At 38.6% G+C, this 24975-nt stretch overlaps 1 protein-coding gene and 1 pseudogene across 3 annotated transcripts; one reads left to right on the top strand and one right to left on the bottom strand.

Moving 5' to 3' along the window:
• Nucleotides 1–1970: 1970 nt before the first annotated feature.
• ubl3a (ubiquitin-like 3a) lies at nt 1971–19592 on the top strand. Of its 2 annotated transcripts, XM_079448188.1 has the most exons (6): nt 2028–2529; nt 2611–2668; nt 13149–13257; nt 14941–15027; nt 16410–16487; nt 17767–19586. In XM_079448188.1, the coding sequence occupies exons 2-6, from the start codon at nt 2642–2644 to the stop codon at nt 17817–17819; spliced, it is 354 nt and encodes a 117-aa protein (XP_079304314.1). In that variant the 5' UTR covers nt 2028–2529; nt 2611–2641; the 3' UTR covers nt 17820–19586. The 2 variants fall into 2 exon arrangements, with proteins under 2 accessions (XP_079304313.1, XP_079304314.1); XM_079448187.1 differs by having other exon boundaries at nt 1971–2668; nt 17767–19592.
• A 1491-nt stretch (nt 19593–21083) lies between these two features.
• On the bottom strand, nt 21084–22153 carry LOC306889211 (olfactory receptor 2AT4-like; annotated as a pseudogene). The gene is made up of 2 exons: nt 22087–22153; nt 21084–21718 (listed from the first exon to the last, which is right to left on the bottom strand). The product of its transcript is annotated as an olfactory receptor 2AT4-like (transcript).
• Between the last annotated feature and the right edge of the window lie 2822 nt (nt 22154–24975).

Below are 24975 nucleotides of genomic sequence, written 5' to 3'. Positions count from 1 at the left end.
AAGCCAACTCAAATGTTAATGATCAACCAGACACACGATTTTGTCCTTTCCAGCTGAGACTTTTAATTTGTTTTATAGTTATTTCATTTAGTCCTATTGGAAGAAGAACACAAATGAGATGAATTTAACACCCCAGTTGTTTCTCATAGACAGAGATGAGTTTAAATGGAAAACAAATGTTTTTTTCCCAGAGGAAACTTGTCTCTTCCCATAACTTCAGAGGAAATGTCTCAGACTCACCAGGAAATCAAACAAAAGTTGGAGACCAATTCAATCTTATTGTATCACCATTCTGTTTTTATTTTTCCCATTAGAGGAGGAACATCTGAGAGAAAGCTAATATTTACACAAACAAAAATGTAATAAATATTTCTGACATTCTGAGATGGCATTCTCTGTTTGTGTGAAGAATGGATCATATAGTGTCATTCCAGCTTGCCGGTTTCTCAACGCTCTGTCAGAATGTAACAAGTTTATTGCAATTGTACAAAACAACAAACACAGGAAGGATCAAACGGTCTGCCCATAATTTACTCTGACTGTTTTTTATTGTGAAGTTTGCACATATTGTACAGGAAATCTAACAGTAGTTTGTGTTGTCCTTAAATTTACATTACGAGTCATTGTTTATCAATTTCAACCTCGTAAAATCCACATGCCTGAGCTAAACCAAGCCATTCACTGTCTCTGCTTATTCTAGAAGTAATCTCAGTTTAGCTCTGTCTATACGTCCCTATGCCAGACATACAACAGAGAAGGACTTCTCCTGTGTCATTTAATCCCAGGTAATTGATTTACCTTCGTATGTACTTGTAAGTGCGTCAAATCAACTCTGTGTTCCTGAACTCTCGTCTGAGTTTGTACTCATTGGCTTCAATGTAAACACGCTATTACACAGATTAAAGTTCACAATCAGACAAAGGAAGTAGTTACATGTTTGTCTGAACGTCAACACAGATTAAGATCACTGTCGTACCAACAGCCACCCCACTACACACACACATTCACACTGGTTGTTTCAAACCCCATTCCTATTATTTCACAAATGGTTCTGCGGGCATTTGTGGCTGTAGAGGAAAGAATGAAACGGCACACGGGAGAACAAACGTGTTTTTGGAAGCAGCGCAGAAGCATCAGTGACAGATTAAGTAGTTAATCCTCTTGAGGTTCTGTGGGTCTGACATCCCATGTCAGAATGAATTCCTTTAAGCACCACACAAAACAATAGACACAGAGCCAACAACACAGATATAGACTTCTTGTTTCCAAGGCAGGGCCACACATACTGAAACTGCCACACACACACAAACACACACACACACACACACACACAAACACACAGAGATATACAAATGCACACATGCCTGTCACATGATCTCCTTGATCCATTTTTGTTGAGGAAAAGCTTTAAAAGTATATGCGATGAAGAAAGAAATGATGAGTGCAGACCTATTTCTGATCGAGTCAATAACAAAACTGACAAAATCTATCCCTTATAAGTATAAATACAGTGGTATAGTCACATAAACTGTATTTGCATACACACATACACATTCATAAATCTAGAACTAGCTTTGTTATAATAAAATGATTTCTCAAATCGAATTTGTTATATATTTAATACCGACATACAGCACAGTTGGGTGGGATTATGGCAACATACGTAAACAAACAAACAAACAAACAAAGCATTTAAGGAGACAGTAGACCTCATGTCCTCGTGAATATGTTATTTTGTAATGTCTATCTGACTGTACATTATCCTTTACGCGAGGTTACAATTTTCCTACATTTTATAACAAATACCAAAGCTTCTACATAAACCAAGCTTGTATTCTTTTCAAAGCTTAATACCAAACGTTGTTCATAAAATATAAAAAAAAATAATAGTTGAAAAGTAATTAGGCATAAATCATAAATCAACGTCCCTAATTCGTTTATTATGAAAGGTATCTCCTCCATCATAGTTTGTGGTCTCTCTCTCTCCGCCTCTTCCCTTTAACTGCTGGGGGTGTATTCATACGCACACTCACATACCGATCCACATCGCGCCGTTTTTATCTGCCTCACCAGCTCCGGTTTCCCCCCGTCCAGCCTTTCCCCCCCCCGTCAAGTGCCGCCATGTTTTTCTGAGGCAGGATGACAGCGCGCGGACGAAAACGGATATAAGATTGAAAAACCCTCGAAATAACTCAGTTTTTCGACCAGACGCGGCTTATTTTTCATAGCGGACTCTCGCGGAACTCCTTTTGTTTACGTATTTGCGCAAAACGTACGCTTTTTGAGAAACGAACCGATCGCCGAATCGTAGTATTATTTTGTTTTCCTATGGCGTAGGCACGTTTTTACCCAATATATCTTTTTTATTTCAGGATGGGAGGGGGTCCTCCTACTTAAACGCAAAATCCAGAAATTATTATTTTTCTCGTTGTTAACTTTAAATCATGTCAAACCGAGAAGTCGAAGAAAAAACGACTCCTGCCTGCGCTTAACTACCTCGACCAGAAACTACAGGAATAACCAGACCAGGTCAACCTGCTTTACCACGATCCACCTGCTTTTAAAACTTTATTAACAAGAATAACAGAAGGAAAACTTTCTTATTTGAAGAGGTGAAGATCCGAAAGAACACACTTCAAACATGACGGTCAATATTCCAGCTGAAATGGTAAGAATTTATTTGTACGAAATATTTATGTCTGCTGTTCTGTAGTAACCCTAACAACATATTTACAACCGTATTTGTATTTATAAACATATGTCCTTATATAGCATTGAGATTGAAAACGGTAATGTTATGGTGATTGACAGATTATGACAAAAGGTCGATTCTTTTATAAATAACGCAATCTATAGATGTACCTATATGGTGGATGTGTCACATTTTTTCCAGCACAAATAGCTTTAGTGTAATGATATAATAACTGGTCGCTTGCACAATGCTGTTCTGATAATAAGGAAGTTTCAACGTGAAGTCATACTATAAAGGGAATAATGCCATATCCATTTAATCCCTTCTACATGCTTGCAGAATGACATTTAAAGTTTTGTACTATGATGTAATACTAGAACAGATTGAGTTTTTGGTTTAAACCTGTGGGTGGTGGTAATACTGCTTGCCAGTATCAAGAAGGTCAGCGGTTTGAGGTCATGCCCAAATTATTTAACACTGTTACGACCCTCATCAGCATTACACTAATGTTTCTTCCGTCTCACGTTGAAGTGATCACGGACATCTTTGTATTGGCAGTGAACTGTAACGCAATGTCCTGCGTTAGATGAGCACACTCTGAATTTGCCAAACAGCTGGTCAGCCTGTCAAGCTAAAGAGACACTCTCTGACATCGCAGAGATTCAATTTGATGTTATACGATTGGCCTTTGCAGCGCACATTCATTTGTCTGTCTGGTACGTCCATTACGGATGGCTGGAGTTTGACACTGAAGTGCTGAAATGTGTGCAACCCATAGGTGCAACATCAGATATTCTCTTTTAAAAGAACGTGCTTTGATCAATTGAGAGACAGACACAGAGGCGTAAAGAGGAACTTAATCGTCTGTGACAGAGCTGTGTCATTTTGTGCGGTTTCATGTTGTATCACGTTATCTATGTGTAAGAGTGCATTACTATAAAAATGTCAACTTCATATCCCCACATACGAGAAGAGACCTCCCCGTGGCTATTGTTTATACACTTGAGAAGAATTGCGCAGCATTTTCAAGAACTTTATTGTTATACAAAAATAGTTTAGGCTGTGTGTTACATCTTAAATGTGCTAGTGTTTATCCGAATAATAATTTGTTGTTAAAGTTAACATTAAAGCATATTTTAAGAGTTAAACATTGTGTCAATAAAACACAAATGTATCAGTGGTGGATCATGTTATTATGTTTCGACAAAACGATAAAAATTATAAACATTTCTATCTTTGGAATAGCCTTATTGTGCACTAATGACTTAAATTATAAGGCCGGGAATATGTGTTCTAAAAGTAAACAAGTGTGTGTTTTTCAGTTCCTATTTAGTTGTGACTAATGTTGTAGAGAAGATATTGTCTTATGATAAACGTGAAAGGCACAGAAGATGTATTATTCTTTGCCATTAAAGTGAACTCACTGAACCTAAACTTTTGCATCTGAACTCTTCATATATATATATATATATATATATATATATATATATATATATATAGGTCCAGTCAGATATGCCATCAAAAATTGACATTTTCTGCAGCTCAGTGGTAAGAGCGTGGCGCTAACAACGCCAAGGTTGTGGGTGTGATTCCATGGGATTGCACATTCTTGGAAACAAATGTATAGTATTATGCTATGTAAGTCGCTATGGATTAAAGTGTCTGCCAAATGCGTAAATGTAAAAGTTTTGCACAAATTGTATAACCTTGGACAACGCAGTTCTCCACAGGGAACACCGAAAGCAGACTGATCAGTATCTTCAAGGGTGTATCTGGTCATTATAAGATCTCTTACATGACAGACAGACCCTCCTCTGACCCCAAACAACATACCTTCTATAAACCTACCTTCTATAAATATATACTGCCTGACCATACAGGCCAAAAAAGAATGATTAATTGCAAGTAAATTATGATTAAGAAAATATAATCTACAAAAAAGTGAAATCTTAATTTGAAAATGATTAAAATGTATCTGAATCCGGAAAATGCAAAAGCCCAAGAGTGCATTATGGGTCCATAAGGGTTAAAGGCTAAAGTAAAAGAGTGAAAGAAAAAGAGGGGTGGGGGGAGGAAGTAGCTCAGACTCACTCAATAAAGAAGCCTTTCAGTCGAGTAAAGAACAATTTACAACAGCTCTGTGAGAGATGTGCTCACGCACACACACATACACACTGTCATGGAAAGTAGTGAGTCTACGTCGGTTCGTGTAAATAGTGCTCATTGTTTTGTTAGAATATTTCATATTCATTGCTGGATTTAAATCAACATATCTTTATTTACATGTTTCCAAAGGTGGTTGTCCCAACATTTATATGTGATGGGCAGAGACTGACAGTAAAGAGTTGTTCCACTGTGAACTCTGGCTCTCATTGGACGTTATGACATAATTGTGCAAGCGTTCTTTGTAGTTTAGTAAAGTCACAGATTCAGATCTCAGCCCAAATCCCTCCTCCTCCCGCTGGCCTCTGCATGCCTCTCTCGCTTCTTCTTGCCAATTTTGTTTTCGGTTGAAAGATATGACCTAATCCACAGTCTTAAATGGAGGCAGCAGGTATGCACCAAGGCTGAATGATATAAAATATGAATTTGGACTTGGGTGTTAGATGGTTTGGTGTTCATACAATGGGAGTCGATGGGGTCATTCTTCAAAATATCTTCTTTTGGGTTCTGCAGAAGAAAGAATGTAATACAGGCTTGGAATGACATGAGGGTGAGTAAATGATGAAAATCAGATATTGGGGATTATCACATTGAGAAAAACCTGCACCATTACATTTAATAGAAAATGATATCTGGACTCATTGGTAGAAAGATTGAAAACTAATTTCACAGTTTACAGTTACCGTTTTCACCCGAGGTGCTTTAGCAATTTCGTTTGAAAGAAATGTGCATGATATCACAAAAAAGAGAGTGGTGTTTTTTAGTTTTGTAATGCGTAGTAGAAGTACAGTACTATCAAATGGACATTTTTATCAGAAGGGCATTTAAATGATAAGAAGGGAAGTGGGTCCCTTCCCCCTCGCTGTCTCTCTCTTTCTGCAGATGTCTGCCCTTTTTTCAGCAGTAGGCACGTGGGTAGGGCCTGCAGGGCAGGCTGCCTGCCTTCATCTGGATAAAGGAGATGAGATATTATTCTGTCTCTTCCTCGCTTTTATCTTGTGTCCTTCCTTTTCTATCCTCCTATTTCTCCCATTGCCCCGGCACTAATATCCGTATGTAGGGTTCAATGTTGAAGGGATAGATCATGCAAATTATTTTATTCATCATTTACCGCCACACCTTTATCATGTTAATTTATCTGCAGAAAACAAAAGACAGTTTAAGGAACGTTGAGACAACGTTGGATCCTATTGAAAGTGTATTTACACAAAACCACTTAGACATTTCTAGGAATTCCCTCTATTTTGTTCCACAGAAGAATGAGTCGTATACATTGAACGACACGAGGGTAATATGTGATGAATTCACAGATTATGATCTTTTATTTTGGGGGGACTAACCCTTTAACACCCATAAACGGGAATAAACTATTGGCTTTGGCTACTCGCCGTTGGCTGGTCACTTATTAAATAAAGAGACTTCTTTTAAAAAAAAAAGTTAACTTTGTAGTCTTCACTTTTGTATCTGACATGAGCAAATCAAATGTCTTTTAATGAATTGTCTCATTGGGAATTGGGAAATTGACCATCACACAGTAGGTTTATCTAGTCCAGATCATATTTGTTTTTCTCCAGAACTGCAGGTGGCCACATTTCTGTAAAATATATCTTACGTTAGACTGCCAGAATGAAAATATGTAATAATATTAAGTTTTCTTACAGCTTGAGTGGTAGGGGTGGATGCACAGGGCATAGTCAACAGAAAAGTAAAAAAAAAATATCTCCTCTCGCCAAGTGGAAAATCTCTTCTCTTTTGTAGAATGTGCCTTTAAACAAGGATATTATAACAATGTGACCTTCAAGACATGCTTCATTGACTTTAAAGCACATTGAGAGAATCTAACTTCAGACGTCAGTGGTTCAAGGCCTTGTTTCTTCAGCACCATTGAGCTCATCGTGCTCATTTATTCATTTCTTAAAGCTGTGTGTAATTGGACGCGAAAGCAAGAACATTTGTACAGGGAGGAATGATTCACATGCTCAGCAGTTATTATCACCAGTGTAAAGTGATGACCACTTATGTGACTCTGATTGGAATGTTATCAAACAGGACTGTATTGATTTCAGTGATATTACTGCCCAAGCCCTCGGTTTCTCTTCCGGTGAGATGTAAGGCCGGGGCGGATGAGTGCCAGTGTGAGTGATTGTCCTTCAAACCGCTGATGGAGCATCTGGGCTGACTGAGACCACAGCTGCTAGTTTGCTGCGGCCGTGATTAAGTACGGAAGCTAAAGCTAGCTTTTAATGGCTGCATTGCAATTCGCTCAAGTGAGTCGGGAGGAGACCAAGAGCGAGATAATGGCATGCTGTAAACGTCTTGAGGAAATGACAGCAAAAGGTTTCTTTTACCCTTTGGATGACTGACAGTAGAAAGCAAAGCATTAATTCTTGTCAATTCAGATACGTTGCATGTAGAAACATCATGTTCAATAAGGCAGAGTACTTTCTTAATACAACATTGGAAAATGTAACTTGATTAACTAACCGTTCTCTCTTTCAACCACCTGTCATCTATCTGTCTGTATATGTCTGTATAAAACTTTTCACTCTTGTTCTCTCCGTTTCTTACATTCAAGTGGGTTATAAGAACCAGCTGAGAGAAAAATATCACTTTATGCCCAAACTATTGCACATCCACTTATGCAGGGAACATCCAGCCTCTTTTTGTTGGGTGTACATGCCATGTTTGCCCGAGTCAATTCTCAAATTCCTGCATAATTTCCCCCTAGTTCTTGAAGAAAGACAGAGACCTTAAAATTTCTCCCCAGTCTCCTCTCTCACTTTAATTTCCCACGTCTAAATGTGTCATCTAATTTTCAGATCTCATGTCATTTAACCATGTTATCTCTTTCTCCCTTGCAGGGCTCTTCGTAATGACAATTTAAGAGTCTAATGCACATCTGAAAGATATTGCGTATTAATGAACGGTTCAGGTCTCTAGAAGCAGTTCTTTTTATGTCAAGAAAAGAAGCTTTTATACAAAACAGCAAGGAATCATTTTGCCTGCTGACAGCCATTTATCTGCTGAATGAGCTCGGTATTCGTGTTGTCTGCCTTAGTTGAAGTGAGCCATTTATCCTTTCATAATGATTGTTAATTTTATTTTGTAATTGACATTATTTGTATCGCTACTTTTGCTAGCTAATGACAAACAAACCACGCATGCTACAATTTCTTCAGAAGGAAAGATGTCAAGGTGACCTATAATGAAGAACATCTATGCAAATCCCCCACGCAAACAATGGCTGGTTTACCGTGCTCTGTGGTTTTGGCTTTCTCACTTCCACAAAGTGGACCAACCTGTTCTGCCTCCTGTACTTGATTGTACATGCTGTACAGTAACTTTACAGAACACACCAGGAATTTGTGGTCTGTTCTGCTACGTTACTTCCTGTAGAATAAAATTGTTGACGAAACAAAATTCTAATTAGTTACGCTCCCAAATATTTGCATGCTTCTTGTGTTACGGCAACATATGTTTACCGATCAACTATTGGCTGGATATTCAAGGAACTACATGTAGGGCAGAGCAGTATCTTTAGAGAATTGAATGAATTGCGAGTGTTTCATATCGGAGTGGGGAAATTGATGAGTTGGTGTATCAAATGGCTGCAGGGTAAGGCTTGAAAAAACAAAAGGTGTCGACCGAATAGGAACGTTGTTTAGAAGCGGTACAAGTTGTAACATTTTGATTTCAAGTCAAACATCATTTGCATGGATGAAGCACTTACAACAAGACCAAGAGATTACTTTAAATGATGATAAGATGCCAGGTTCTATAGAATACCCTAATTTTCCATACTCAATAAAGTTTCCAAGAAAAGACTTCACACTGTCTCAGATATGCAGGAGAAACACCTCGACTGATGTAGACGGAGATGAGCAGGTGCGATCACAGCCTTTAGAATCACTCCCAAAGACACAGATGAGATGAGATGGTTTGAACCAACGCTATGCTGTCAGGAAAAAGATGGATGACATCCTCTTCCGATATACTGCCTGTTGTGACTGGTTGAGTTAGCACAGAGGCTCTGGATCCAGTGAGCTGTGAATGCATGAGTTTTGTATTCGACTTAAAGGGACCGTTCACCCAAAAATGAAAATACTGTGTTCATTTACACATGTCTTTGTTTTGGTGAACACAGAGAAAGATATTTGGAAGAATGCTTGTAACCAAAACGTTCTTGGCCACCATTGACTACCATAGCAGGAAAAATTATTATTATTTTGAAGAATGTTGGTGTCCAACCAACATTGGTCCCCATTGACATAAAATTGGGGACACAAAACCACTGAGACATTTCTCAAAATATGTTCTTTTGTGTTCCACAGAAGAGAGAAGCTCATACAAGTTTGGACATGAGGGTGAATAAAAGATAAAATCAGTGCTTTTGAACATTGTCATGAAGGCATATGGCAATGTTGAAAATGTCCCAAACAACATTGGGGGAGTGCCTACTTACGTAATGCATAGTCATTGCTGCCAAACAAGGTTTTTTAAGCTTTGCCAGCTAGGTACAGCTTTAAATTTCCCCCGTAGTTCTTGAAGATAGACAGTGACTGTTAAACAGGGCACATAATCATGCTTGTTGCCATATATACAGAGGACAAATGTAGAAGCTCTGAGTCAATTTATATGAACGCTAATGGATCGGGTATAATATACGGTTGTATTGTGTTAATCCCTTAAGGCTGTTTCTGTGAACCAAGCGTGATGCAGGTGACTTGTTTTGTTTCAGAGCGTAACTTACACAAGCACAGCCGATCCTGCCGTAGACCTCACAAATTTCCCCAATCCCCGCTGGAGGCGTTGTTTCCGATATTGTTCTCATTGATGTACGGTTGCGTAAGTGCTGCATGTGTCTGGCTGTTCTCTATTGCATAAATGTCATTCCCAGAACAGTATGCAAGACCTCTGTTTTGAGATGGGCAAAGCCGGTCGACTGTCTCGTGGTCAGCGTTTGTTGTGGCTGCTTTTAGTTCAGAACTGTCAGACACGCTCATTACTCTGTCTCCCTCTCTCGCTTACCGTGTCTCTTGGCACAGAATAGTCTTGCTAAACTTGTGAACAACCCCCCCACAAATATGTAGCGGGTCTCGCCCTGTTTTTAACCACAGTTTTCCAAAAACACCTGTTCCTGCGTCTGTTTGTTGTCAGCTATAGAAAGATTACCCAGGGTGTTGGGTAATTTTATTTATGCTTAATATATTAGTTAATAAATAGTACTAAATAATGTATTATTTATTTATAAGGGGGAGAAGAGTACTTGCAAAATGAGTGAAATGTATAAAATATACAAGAATTACATTTAGTTTAGTTTAACTTTATGGTGAGGCTTTTAGATATTGAAGTAAGACTTGTTTGTTTATCGCTGGTGTGCATGCTGTCTATGCAATAGTCAGCATATTTTCCATAGAGATCCCATAGCTGTTATGTAGCCTCACGTGTCAGCTGTGCCCATTGAAGTGTATGTTTGTCTGTGCAGACAAGCGCTAAGGGCAGATTACATCAAAGATTCCCTCTGTGGGGTTAGTTGCATGGAGCCCGCACGTCCTGCAATGGCATTGTTTGGCATGTTTTGTTATAAAGTGGGTCATGGAAACATTTAAAGAATATTTGAAAATGCAATTCCAAATTTCTGTAAGTCATATGATGGATTTGAGAGTAAACTAAATATTCAGTTTGAAAAAATGGGGGCATACAATACAAAAACAAATTTGCATTTGTGGTTAAAGGAATAGTTCACCCAAAAATGTAAGTTCTCACACCTATAAATCATGCAAAATCAAACCTGAGAAGTAATTGAGAAAGTGAATTGAATATTTCATATTGAGATTGTTTAGCAAAGCAGCTGCTACGTGCACAAACAGGGAACCACCTGCTGGAGGGCCAGAATAGCATGAACGTCACCACAGCTTATGAGAACGTTCCCCAGCGGTCCAGAAGTTCCTCAGAGGATGCGCTGCACGTCGCATTACCTCATGGCGAGATTTTGCCCGCTCACCAGGGAGACGACTTCCACTGTCTGGAGTGTGATAGATGAAAAATGTTAAAGAAAATGATCCCACATATTTCTGTGATTAGAACAACCTTTTCTCCTTCCTGTGGATGTCTACAAATATGGTATAAATCAATGTCCGTTGGTTTCATGGGAACGGCTCATTGGCATTCACCAGGTGAAGAGAAAACTTCTATCATCTGTCATCATTATAAGAAAGATGTGGAAAAGATGGAGTGACACTGTAAAAGATGAGAGAGAGAGAGAGAGAGAGAGAGAGAGTTAAAAGGAGAGCTGAAGAAAGTGTCTGCCTGCAGGTGATTCAGGTCAGTGCTCTCGCAGAAAAACCGCTGCCACGGTTACCATCTCTATGGAAACTAGGAGGTGTGCCATTGCGTTAGAACTGCCGTCCTGATGTTTTCGATCAGCTAATTCTTCTTGGAGATGCCTGCTCTCTGTGAGCTGTGAAAACATTATCATATATATGTGTGTCTAAGATTTGTAGTTTGGCAAAATATTGTTAATTTGGTTTACTACTTTAGTCAACATTAGGCACTTTTTACAACTGATTTGAGCTCATTGGATGCATGCAAATTTACTGTAATTAATTAGATAGGGAATTAATTAGGGAATATTTATTGTGTTTATTTGGTTCCTATTAAAACAATAATATACTTAAGTAATACATAATCATTACTGTCATTAGTATATCAAGGCAAGAAAAAAAGAAAAAGGTTGATCGTCTTCAGCGAGATTACCTATCGTTTATATAAAGCTTGCAGGACCAGAGTCGATATCGACAAGATGACATGAAATCGGAAGTCACACTTGCTGCAAAAATCCCGAGCATCCCTAATGATGGATGATTAATCAAACGGTTGGAAGTCAAATTAAATAAGATCAAATAATGCCAACACATTATCAGAGCACAAAATGTATCGCAGGCCAGCAGAAGTGCTTCTAGTGTGTACATCTGAGGATATGAATGCTAATTTAAGGAAGCAGGTCTTTAATTCAGATGCACCTTGCGCTTGTTTCCTTTTTTATGTGCAGAATTACTTCTGGTCTCTCAAAAGCTGTGGATATGTGAAGTGAATAGAAAATATGTGTGCTGCTGAATGTGTACAGAAATATTTTGATAGTGATTTTCTGGTATTGCCTCCCTTTGTAGTGCCTTGAAAAATAGTGATAATAACCACATACTAATCTGATCAATTGTGAATGTGGCTAATTTAGATTTTCATGCAGGTGTATCCATTATATGTTTTTGAAAGAAATATGTTGTGTTAATGTTAATATGTGTGTTGTGTTTTGATCTCTCAGGGTGAGATCTTTGAACAGGCTTGCTCCTGGCTCTAATCTGATTTTATAAAGGGCTTTAGTAGGATGGTTGTTTCCATCTGCTGGTCTGCGCTCTGTTACATCACTGCAGCTGGCTATGTGTTTGTGTATGGGGGGGGGGGGGGGCTTTAGGTAGTAACACACGTGCATTGGACATGCACTGCCCAGAGCATCTCTCCCCTCCCTTCCTTCCTCCCTCGGCCTCCTGCTCTTTTTAAACAAACAGCACTCTGTCATCTGAATGAATATGATAATGGACGTTTTTCAAATTATATTGCTGGAGTAGTCGTGCAAACAGCATAATCGTGCCGATGAATCACTTGTAGCTGACAATCATCAAAGAATGAGAAAGAACTATCACTGAATTAAAGACACAATCGAGGATGTATGAAAGATTCATGATAAAATCTTGCTTTATTTGACTGCAAATAAAACAAAGTGTCTCTTTTGAAAATTGTACTTATGTTTGTGCGGCTGTTAAATAAGCTAATGTTTTCTAGTCCATAATGCATGTTTCAAATAGATCTAGGCCCTGGTGGTATGTGCAGACATACTTTCTGCAGCTTTGTGGGAAAACATTGTTAAAATGTGAAAGACTGACATGAGAGTAGTTCAATCGTATTAGGTGGTATGGTAGCTGAAAGCGTGATCATATTAGCCTACATTTTTTAAGAACTTAATGCAAATCCAGGAGCTTGTGTGAATGACAGCCATCTGAATTCTCTGTAAATCTGCTGAGCTTTCTGTGGAACTCTGTGGTTGTAGATTCCATGTGGGCCTGCCAATATCCAAATATGTGGCTTTGTTTTAGTTAGTTTGCATTCAGCTCTGGCTTCATTGTTGTATGAAATACACAATTTAAGAAGTAAAATTGGGTGAAAATGTTAACCGTAATGGAAATGTAGGGTGGCTTCTGACAAATGTTCTAACAATCTTTTGTTGTTTGTGTTACAGATCAATTTGAAGCTCATCTTGGTGAGTGGAAAAACAAAAGAGTTCCTGTTCTCTCCGAACGACTCTGCGGCAGACATCGCCAAGCACGTGTATGACAACTGGCCAATGGGTGTGTGCCGATTAATGTTTAACAACACTGATGATGATGGTTGTGAAGTCTGAATGGAATGTTCTTCCTTTAATGTAGACTGAAACCGATTTTAGCTTTTTGTGTAATGTTGTTTAAAGGTGGGTTTCGTTTACAACCTTTTCTGTTATCAGATAATCTATGTTGCAGACACTGGGTGGTAAATCCTGAACAAAGCTGATGTCAATGACATCACGGATGGGAAAAATAGTGTCTGCCTTTATAATCTGAACCTGTCGATGATACACACACACAAACATGTGATTCACTTTTTTCTACATAAAAATAGTACATAATGTAAAGAACATTCTGTGAAAATATAATGAAATACAGTATATATTTATTGATGTCTAATATTGACTAAGGACATGTCAAAGATCAAATCAATGTTTAGGAAGCCAAGTAATAGAACATTAATCATACATTTCTGAATAATAAGTGACAATTTGAATACTGTATCAAACATTTATCATTTACAGCAACACATTTTATGTCTATAATTACTTTGATGCTCTAATCTCCTAGAATTTGAGACTTTTTTTATAGACCTGGTCACATCTTTTCTAATTAATAAAAAAAGAAAAATGTTTACGTTATATAGAATTTTTTCTTGCAATAAATGTTGTAAAGGGTTGACAAGCTTGAATGAAAAAATTTGAATTAGGGCTGTCACGCTGTCCAAATTTCGATTAAATGTCATCGCGATCAAAACAATTCACAATATTACGGTATTATCACGATATCTATTTTTATTTGTTTTTTTAAATAAACAAATAATGCTATCTGTCAAATTAATTTTTATTTTATGTTTTTTTAATTAACAAATCGCAGAATTTAGAGTTTAGAGTTAGAGATAAGGGATTAGAGAGAGACAGCAAGTTTGTAACCATTGTTGCTTTTAAGGCAAAATGTAAATAATTTCTGAATTATTTACAATATTATCATTTTTATTGAATTATAGTATTAATAATCATTAATAATCGTACTGGTATATTGTGCCAACCCAATGGATTTGAATATTATTTCTTACAGATAAACATTGTTTTTGGTACTAAAAACTTAAGTTCATTGTAGTAAGTGAATAGTTTTGAAAAACATTCAAGAGATTTAACTAAATACCGCCAGGAAGAAAACTTGTGGCTCCATTTCCTAAAACAAAATTCTAATGGGAGACCAAAGTGAACCACATCAATGGAACGTGCCAACAGTTCTCATGGTCTGGCCTTCTTTAGAAAGTAGTGAATATCTATGAAAAGATTGAAGCAATATTATGAAAAGCCTTTTTTGTTATACAATTCCAAACACCCCATCAGGGGCGCTCTGGGATTGAATTAGCCCGTTTTTTTTTTCATCGCTGGCAGGCACAGCAGAGCCGGGCCTTCAGAGGACACAGGGTGACCTTGAGTCTTGTGACTGAGTCTCCTTTTGGATTGACTCGAGGGATTGGGTTGGGTTATGGCATGATAAATGTTAATGGGTGAATGGAGAGAAACGGTGGAAATCTAATATGAAAGACTGCAAGGGCAAGTGGGTTTTAATGACACAACATGAGTGTAATATACTCTGATGGTGATGCAACGTTCGTTCAACACTCAGTAGAGGTTTAGGGTGGGATCAAATGTGAATTTTCTTAACTCACGTTGTTTTATCTTTCATCTTTAACAGACTGGGAGGAGGAACAGGTGAGCAGTCCAAACATCTTGCGTCTGATCTACCAGGGTCGATTTCTACACGGCAATGTGACACTAGGAGGTGAGCGACCCCCTTGTGATATTAACATAAAACACACAATATTCATACGTAATACCATAACCTTTATTGAAACCAGGAACAGAATAATGGATCACAACTGAATATTACACAAACTGATAGTCCCGCCCCAAAACTCACTCTCATTGGCTGAGCCAAACAAGTGTTGTCATTCTCATGCAAAAAAAAATAATGGCACCTTTAAATTCGTAACTCTAGTTAATGTGACGATTGTTTGACGTTAACGCTCGGAATACTGAATCATCCGTGTCCATGTGGGCTGAACACAATTTTATTTGTTTTGGCTTTCTGGTGGTTTGTTTTGTTCAAGTGTATGTTTCAAGTTCACACGATTGTCAGGAGGTACGAGAAATTGGTTTCACACTCTCAATACACCTAGGTGTTGCTATGCAGAGTTTCCTAAACAAACAGAACGATTCCCTGAATGCCTTTCATGGAAGTACTGAGGAAAAGTGCGATGCGTGGATGGAAATTTAGAGATATGGAAAGAGAAGTTTAGGAATCTGAGGAAGGAATCTGTCATCGGGGAGCGAAAACAGGGAGGAGAGGAAATTCTTCAGGCATGAACGGGAAACAGTTTTTCAATTTGTTTTGCCATCCCTCAAAGAGTAATAAAAGATTGAGGGTTGTTTGTGAGAGTGTCTGTCTGTCGTTCTGTTTCACTTTATTCTCTCTCTCTCTCTCTCTCTCTCTCTCTCTCTCTCTCTCTCTCTCTCTCTCTCCATGTCATCCAGGAATTCATAAATCATTCAGCTTTTTTCTGACTTTCAGTATTTTTTTGTTTTGCTGCTTCAAATAGAAGGCATTTTGCAATGATAAAATACGTTCCAGTGACAAGAAATCTGTGCATTCGCACTAAACAGTTATGTGCAGTTTTTTGAACCAATGAGATTTCCCTGAATGGACAGAGCTTGTATGTGTTGTCAGAATTTGACTTGCAAATATTACAATGTTAGCTAATATCATTGACCTACAATTAATCCCTTTAGTTTAATGAGCAAATGTCTGCCCTTACACAAATAAACACGCTTTTACATTCTCTTCAAATGTAATGAGGGTTTCAATAAATATTTGTGACCCCTGAAGCTTTCCAGACTGTTTACTGCTGAGTTTTCCAAGATGTTTAGACTCGTAAAGCATATCCCATGAAGTGAGTATTAACTGTAAGCAAGTGTGATCACGAGTCCTGAATTTACTCGGACAATGACGTGATGGAGAAACACGGACAACTTTCAATAATACACAGTTGTTTCATTCTGTTTCTCCATCCCTCTTTACATGCTTTGATGTCATTGGTCTTTCTGATGTTAAGCTAAGTTAGTCTTTTATGTTGCCATTCAACCCTTTTTCTTCATTTCTTGCAGCTTTAAAACTGCCTCACGGAAAAACCACAGTGATGCATTTAGTTGCCAGAGAGACGCTGCCCGAGCCAAATTCCCAAGGTAACCACGCTGCCCTCTTTTCTTCTGTCCGTCTTCGCTCACTTTTCACACGCTCCCTGCCTCGCAGCAGCCTTCACTTTGTTCAGCAATGACCAGCTTATATGTGCGTCATTCTTGGCCTCTGGGAGCATTTCAGTCCTTCGTCATTGGTTCACCAAAAGAAAAAAGATTTAGTCAAGTCACATGGGTGATTTAAATGAGAAGGCAAGTTAAAATTCATGTAATGCTTGATGTCCGACATTTTAAGCACAATCACAGAATGTTAAAACTTTAGTTTGCATTCTGGACTGAATGCATTTCCATGAAGATGAGGAGTTTGGGAATAACTCATAATGTGTTCGCCACTCACTTACAATCTCCTGAAACAAATATAGTGAATTTGTTGACCTTATCATATGCAAGTCCCTTGTTGAATCCTTTTTAATAACACAGTATGATCTAGTGTGTTCAGTCAATAAAAACAGTCCTTAATTAAATTGTCTAGGATTGTCATCTCTGTATGAAGGTGTCATTTGCATAACCTTAAAAGTGCTTAATGCAAATAGTCCTCTCGGTTGATATTATCATTGTTAATTGAGTTTCTATTTTGATAGAATTTCCTATTAAGCAGTATTAACATATCCCAGAGTTCTTTGTGCTTTCTGTCTAATCACAGTTGAAGATCAATAAAACTTTCTGTCTACTGTCTACAGTGGCATTTTCACTGAAATTAAACTGAAAAGTGACTGATTTGAAACACTACAATAACATAGACTTGTCAAAGCATATACAAATATTAGATTGAATTATTAAGTTAAATGACAGCTGATGATGAAGCTCAATCCATTCTCAGCGGAGCATTTATTAAAGCGATAGTTCACCCAAAAAAGACAATTATATCATGAATTACTCATGCTCAAGTTATGTATACATTTCTTTGTTCTGTTGAACACAAAGAAAGGCATTTGGAAAAATGTTTGCAAAATGAGATTTCGGGGGCACCCTTGACTACCACAGTAGAACAAATTTAAATGGTAGTCAAAGGTGCCCCAGAATGTTTTGTTTTCCTAAATTCCTCAAAATTGTTTCTATCGTGTTCAACAGAACAAAATAAAACATTTCTAGTGTGCTACTTAATTTTCTTTTTTGGGTGGACTATCCCTTTAAAACTAGGCTTAAAATAGGCTCCATCTTGTGGCCGGCATAATTATAACCGTCTAGACGGTTTACAAGTTTTTGGACAGAGCCATGGTCTGTTGGTATGGCATTATTGAGATTAAGATAAGTGTTTTCATTTCAGGCCAAAGGAACCGCGAGAAGACCGGAGAGAGCAACTGTTGTGTGATCCTGTAAATACAACCCTCCATCCCCGAGTGAGTGCGTTCTATTATCCTTCGCCCATGCTGCTGAAACGCTCACAAACACAACTACTCGCACCTGACTCCCATAAGCACCCGACCGAAGGAAAATCACATGAGAGAGAGGTCACAACCTGCTTCTAGATCTGTTCTACTCTGATACCAAGCAGTTTCCTGTCAATAAAATAAAGCCAAAAGATGTCAAGAAAATCCATCGAAGAGAGCAGCCGATAATGACATGGATACCACCCTCACACCCCCCATCTAACACCTCCACGCGCACCCACAACCTCAAAAAGACCTGTAATCAATTAAACATGCACACAACATCTCCCACCCTTCTGCCAGTTTGCACATGGAGGAGGCCCTTGTTTCCTTTATTCTTTTTTTTTTTATTGCACATATTGGACATCAATGATGCAGCGCTGGAGACAAGACTCCTCCGCTTCATCCAACGCCCTCGATTCTTTGTTTCCAGGCTGCGAGGGGGGAAGATGCATGAGAAAAAATAATTGACACCGGGTCTGGCGAACTTTTCACATTTAACAAAAAGCACCCGACTGGTTTGTCACATGGATCTGTCCGGGAGGCGGAGCGGCACGCTGTGATCTACGTGTGAAACAATTGTACACCCTCAACAGCTCCACGTCGATTCTTAACGGTCTGGTTCTCTACATTATCTACTAATCGCTGAGCTAATCTACATGCGTAGTCTATTGATTTTAGAGCAGGAGAGAGTATTCATGTGCCTGATCGACGTCAAAGACTATTTGGTAGAAATGTTTATTAAGCTTTTCCATGCTGAACTAAATGAGTTTTTCAATTGACATGCCACGAAAGGGGTGACAAGTTCCGGCTCGAACAAGTTCCTGTCAATTCCAGGTAAACAGGAAGTCCTTGATTAATTGGTCCAGGTGTGTTTGTTTAGAATCTGAACTTTGCTGTATGGCAGAAAATTGGACCTGGACTTTAGATGGCCATATTGGTTTGATTCTGTCATTTAGGGAAAGTCTAAATAATGCCATTGCACGGTTTGGGACTGTGTTTTGACTTCTGACCAGCCAGTGTTGTGTCCGCCCTCTAGCTAGTTCTAAGCTGCTCATGTTCGGGAAGGGCAAGATTAAGCCCTTTATTTTCTAAGTGTAGTGGTGTAAAGTAATGCTTGCGTTACAATTTAGCTTGATTTCAATTTTCCCTCCCCTATTAAACATTAAATTTGTTTGCACAACACAGAAACATGAACTGTTTCGTCTAAATCTGTGTAATATTTTCTATTCATCCCTTTTTAATGTTTTTCCAAATGGGAAATGTATTGGAAGATTACATATGTGTAGAGTATATTTAATATGAATCTTATAGAGAACATAACTATAGATTGTTGATATATATTGGTGTCTAGTGTATGATTGTCTAAAACAGTTAGCTCATTAGCATTTGGATCAGTAAGATGCTGACAATGTATTGTACTTAACAGCAGCAAACCCCTCTAATGGCTGATGAATTACTGTACTGTGTTTTCTTTTGTTTTTCAAATGTTCATAATTTGATATATTTTCTCCTGCTCTTTTTCTTCATATGTGGTCTTTGCTTTATGCTTCATAACATCGCTAGGTATGAAAAATATTGGTCCTTATCAGGGTTAAAATCTGTACAGAGCTGAAGTAAAAAAAGAAAATTGTAAATAAAACTAATGCTTCTCATTCTCTAAACTACAAATGGAAATACATCTATAAAGTGAATAAAAGCATCCAAAATCTTGAATGAAATCATTCTTTGTTTTAACATAAGTTTTTACAGTGAATTATTATTATGAATTAATACAATTCAAAACCATGCTTGCTTTTACACGAAAAACGTTCTTCTCAAACATTTCCCAATACAAATTTTAAGAATTCCATTATCAAATTGTGTACAGTTATGCAAATATTTAATTTTATATCCTCTATCAAAGTTTAAGAATTCCATTATCAAATTGTTTACAGTTATGCAAATTATTAATTTTATATCCTCATTTATTGATCCACATCATTTGATTATAATGAAGGATTTTCTATATTTTTCATAAAGATTCAATTTATTCATTATAATACTGATAAAAAGTAGCAAGGGTTCCGCAAGTCTTCATTTTGTAAGCCATTGGCGCCATCTAGTGGGGAACTCTGTTATTACAACGCTTCGTTTTTCCGTGTCCACACAAATCTTCTACGTTCAACCCTTTCTTACCATTCAGTGACGATTAAAACTCAATGTTTGTATTCTTAAAGGTCACTGCAGTAACAGGATACCAATATCCAAACTAAAGTTTATTTTTTCTTTGTAAAGACTTATGCAGGCGTCGCTGATGTAATATTATAAGCACATGTTAATGACGTAATCCTTGGTTAGATCACATAAGGGAAACTTGTCATTTATTTTAGCTGGGAATTAAGAACTATTTCCCGAAGACGAAGTGTACTTTCGGTAGATCAAACTTTTATATTTAATACTGACTCAAGAAATGAAAAGCGCAACCACTTAACGTCAGTTTGTAATTTGAGCTACATTCCCTTTTTTGATTTCGTTAGAGAGATGGACCCGTTCTTTCATTTGCCTTAAGCAAGTCTAACCGGTGCACATTGTTTATAATTGGTCAGGATAAGGTCTGATTTTCTTTATGATAAGTGTTAATGGTATATTTCTGACAGTGCTGTTAAATGGATATCAGCCCAGACAGGTATGACTTCACGCAGACCGGTCAGAGCGCGCCCTCTAGTGGTGATTTGGAGGAACTACTAAAATGATTCTGGCTTGTTGCCTGTTAAGTACATTGACACAGTGGCATGCTGTGAGCCCTTGATACATAGAATGCTGACAGAATAATTAACAGTAAATCAACATTTATTATACATCAAAGAAGGAACTTTCTTGACAGCAAGCAAAAACAGACAGTCCAACTCTACGTTAAAGGAACAAACAGAAAATAACAATTCAGATGTAAAGTGCGTAAATAAAAACAAACAAATCAATTTAATTATATGAAAACAGTCAGAATGTTCAGCCACATTGCACACATGTGAATTATTTACATAACTAAGATTTTCTTTCTTAAACATCACATTACAGAGAATGATAAGAAAGCTATGTTGTACATTAGATATTTTATTTTAGATATATGTTATTTTATATCTAATATATCTATATTAGATATAAAACAAACAAGGCGATTTTCTGACTGCTGTTTAGCTTAGTGTTTGGTATATAAGACGTGATGTAAACAAAACTATGGCGCAAAATAGATGACGATGATAGTCATTTGTGTTGTGCCGGTGGAGAGGACCTCCAGCCGGCCCTGTTCGTTTGCTCTTCTGAGCCTGACACCAGAATATTTACATAGGAAACGAGGATGAAAGAGAATGGGGCTGAGAGAACAAACGTTGCTATACCATAAGATATACAATTTTGCTGGGTGATATCAGCGCAGACTAGCTGGTCCAAAAAGAGATTGACAAGAGCAATGAAGGATCAAATTTGGCCCGCAGAAGGGCAATTTCACTGTCTGCATTGAAGAAATGGTTGGGGCAATAAAGCAGTAGTCCAGGGCAATAAAGCAGTAGTCCAGGATAGGGCTTTAAAATTGTCATAGTACGTACATGTGATAACAGACTGCTAAGTAGCTATCTTAGACCATAATTATCATAATAAGAGAGTTTAAGGTACCAAAGTTATGAATCAGCTGTCTTTGTAAAAGACAAACGTAAAAAAAAGCGAAATAGCCGTCGTGAAAATAATGTCTAGAAATCACTTTTGGCAGGGCAACGTTGCAAAACCCGATATCAGACAGAGACAAACTCATCATGATAAGGTACATAAGGAGGCTGCGGTCGATGACAAAAAGGATGACGATGACAGAATTGCCTGTGAGTACAATCACTAGATGCAGAGTAAAATCGTATAGGGCAAATTGGGAGAAAGTCTGGGGAAACCCACGATGAAGGACTCGGTCACAACTGAACTGAACCTTTGTTTGTTCTTCGACATACAATAAAGAGCAAACATCCGTCGACAAAAATAACATTAAGAGTTATAGGTAAAGATCAATGTTATTTTGTGCTAAAGAGGCAATTACAAGTCAGCAGGGGAAGTCGAGAGAGCCGGCCTAGCAGACCTGAGAGCAATCCTAAGGAAACAACTCTTGACCTTACGGAGGGCAGAGTTTCACAGAAGGAGGCGGAAGGAGAGAGTCAGAAGAGGGCAGCATTCTTGGCCAATCCATTCAAGTTGACCAAGCAGCTCCTTGGCCAGAAGAGGGCTAGCGGCCTTATCTGCTCCAAGGATGCCATAAACGACCATTCAAGGCCACCTATAGTGACTACTTTAGAGGACAACCGCTGGGCCCATGCGATGCGCTGATAACACCACCAGAGCCTTCTTCAGAATTCGACCAGAAGGAGCCCTGCCTAAGAGAAGTGGAGGAAGTGCTGAGGAGAGCAAGATTGAGCTAAGTGTATAAGGTGTATAAGAACTGCCCAAAGCTACTACATTGACTTTGAAGGGTCCTGAAGGTGATCTGGAGGAGAAGGAAGATCACCAAGCCAACGAGGTATGCAGAGGAAGTGTGCATACCAAAAGAGGAGAAGTCTGAGAGTATCGACTAGTTTCGGGTCATCAAGTAAAATCTTCTCCAGCATCGTGGGATCCTCCAGGGGTTGGAGAGACTCATGTCATGGGCACGCATGAGCTTCAAACCTGCAAAGTCCAGGTCCTTTGTTCTAAAGATGGCGAAGGTTACAGACAGATTTCGCTTCAGGCTGGGAGATCACCAGATCCCGACAGGATCCAGAGATGCCAAAGGGTCCGGTGCAGGGTTTGTGGTGAGGATAGGGAGGAAGTGGAGGGCAGCCGAGGCATTCCAGAAAGCATAGATAGCTGAAGCACAAGGCCATCCTTGGAACAGTGGCGCAAGGCAGAGCCAGACTTGGGAGCCTAAAAACGCCCCGATATGACTCTGTCAACGGAAAGGAGAGGCAGAGGCTGGTACAGCAGGAGGTGCGAGCTTCATTCGAGGAAGAGCCAACCAGCAGAGCAGTGGGCATGTGGCAGCAAGGCGTCTAGATGAGATGGGAGCAGGCGATGGAGTGAAGTGTCACTTGGAAGGACATCTGGAAGTGGAATCCCTAGAGGATCAAGTTCTTGATTTAGGGAGACTATGATGTCCTCCCAAGTCCATCCAATCTGTGCACATGGGCAAAATAGAAACACCTGCATGCCCCCTTTGTTCCAAAGTAGGGACATTAGAACACATCCTGAGCAGCTGCTCCAAGGAGCTGGATGAGGGCCGGTATCAATGGAGGCACAACCAGGTCTTCAGGTCTTCAAATCCATCGCTGAGGTTATCAGCAAGGGGATCAAGGACAGCCGACACACCCAAGCTAAAGCCAAGGCCATTCACTTAATCAGGGAAGGACAAAGGCCAGAGAGAACATTGAAAAAACTGCTCTGTAGGTTTGCTCTCCACAGCCCGGGACTGGGCAATGACAGTCGACCTGGAAAGGCATCTGAAAATTCCATCATACATCACCCAGTCCTAACTGAGACCTGACATCATTTTGGTCTCAAAGGCCACAAAACAACTAATCTTGTTGGAGCTGACAGTGGCCTGGGAGGAGAGGATGGAGGAGGCTCAAGAGAGAAAGAGGGAGAAATACCAAGGACTGGTGGAGGATTGTTGGAGTAATGGATGGAAGACCAGGATTTCCAACCCTTCCTTTCGAAGCACTGTGGTGGCTAACACAGGACAAACTCGTCATCACATTTATCGCTTCTTTGCTGAAGGATATGACGTATTTACGAAACTTGTGTTTGTCTGTTTAGGGCTACTGTACAAACAACATGGCGAATTCCATGTAAGGGTGTATGTAGATAGAAATAGCTCATTCAGGTAATAAAAACATAATATACACTTTATAAACTTCTGAAGACATAGCAAAGTATATTATATTGCATTTCTGTCAATAGATCCTCCAAAAAAATACGCAATGAATCTTAAATAGTCGTCACTTTCCCACTTGAACACGTCGGGTCACTGAGTGCCAGGACATTTTTCCTTGAATGGTAAAACACGCAGCAAAATGGCTGAAGGGAATAGGAGAAAGTATCCGGGACTAAAACATGCAATTATTTGCTGAAATTACAAGCAGCGGACTCACGGTCGGTTACTCTTATGGCTTCACTGCGACTTACAAAGGAATCAGGTATTCCTGGACACTGAAATGTTGCATGGTAATTGCGTCTACTGATATTGTAAGTGGTCATTTTGCTGAGTGTTTTTCCACCCAGGAGGGCACGCTCCAGCGTGCTCACGCGGCGTTCACGTGGTAAGGTCCATACCCTTTATACAGAGTAAGGTCATATAAAAAAATGAAATCAATGATTTAAATCAAACTTGTTCCTAATCTCATTACAGTGATGCAGGGTTACAGTTATTGGAATGACATATGTTGCCATGTTTGGTTTATGAGGACTCTCCATAGACATAATTCTTTTTATACAGTACAAACTGTATGTTCTAACCCTATCCCTAAACAGAATATTATTTACATCATTACGTATATACATTTGGGTCTTTGTAAAACACACAGCAACACATACTCATTATCATTATTTTCTATCCTTCTATAGGCAAACTGGTACACTGGTACACTGAGCTGTCTTCTATCCTCAGAAAACTTTCTGAATTTATTTCAACAAAGGTTTAGTATGGTTATTTATTTGAATTATAGGTAAAGCTGAGATAAAAACATAAGGCACATTCTAAACAAAATCACACTCTTACTTTCGTATAGACACTTATTTTCAAGCCAACCATGTGTCAAAAAGGAACAAACCCATCACGATGGGTTGTAATTTAACCTGTAGGTTGTTTCAACCCAAAATGCTATGTTGTTTTAACTCATTGTTGGTATATAATATAAACATTTTCTGGGATAATTGAATCTAATGGTTGGGTTTGTCTTTTTTTCCCCAACGCAAAAGCAGTTATTAGAGTGACATCATCTGAACATTGAATCTTTTGTTGGTCAAACCAGTACCCACACACAGATGTGCAAAGAAATATCTAAATAACAATGAACACATGCAGCTATTTTGAATTTTTAACTGTATTTTTACTAAAT

This window comes from Barbatula barbatula (assembly GCF_947034865.1).
Source record: "Barbatula barbatula genome assembly, chromosome: 24".
NCBI lineage: Eukaryota > Metazoa > Chordata > Actinopteri > Cypriniformes > Nemacheilidae > Barbatula > Barbatula barbatula.
Note: the sequence above shows the minus strand (reverse complement) of the source record. Positions and strands in the feature narration are given on the sequence as shown.

What these genes read in the sequence shown, in the direction of transcription:
- ubl3a (XM_079448187.1), top strand. Translation starts at nt 2,642, where the DNA reads ATGACGGTCAATATTCCAGCTGAAATG. An exon ending in CGGCAATGTGACACTAGGAG is followed by an intron (nt 15,028 to 16,409) that starts GTGAGCGACCCC and finishes CATTTCTTGCAG; the next exon opens with CTTTAAAACTGCCTCACGGA. An exon ending in GCCCGAGCCAAATTCCCAAG is followed by an intron (nt 16,488 to 17,766) that starts GTAACCACGCTG and finishes TTTTCATTTCAG; the next exon opens with GCCAAAGGAACCGCGAGAAG.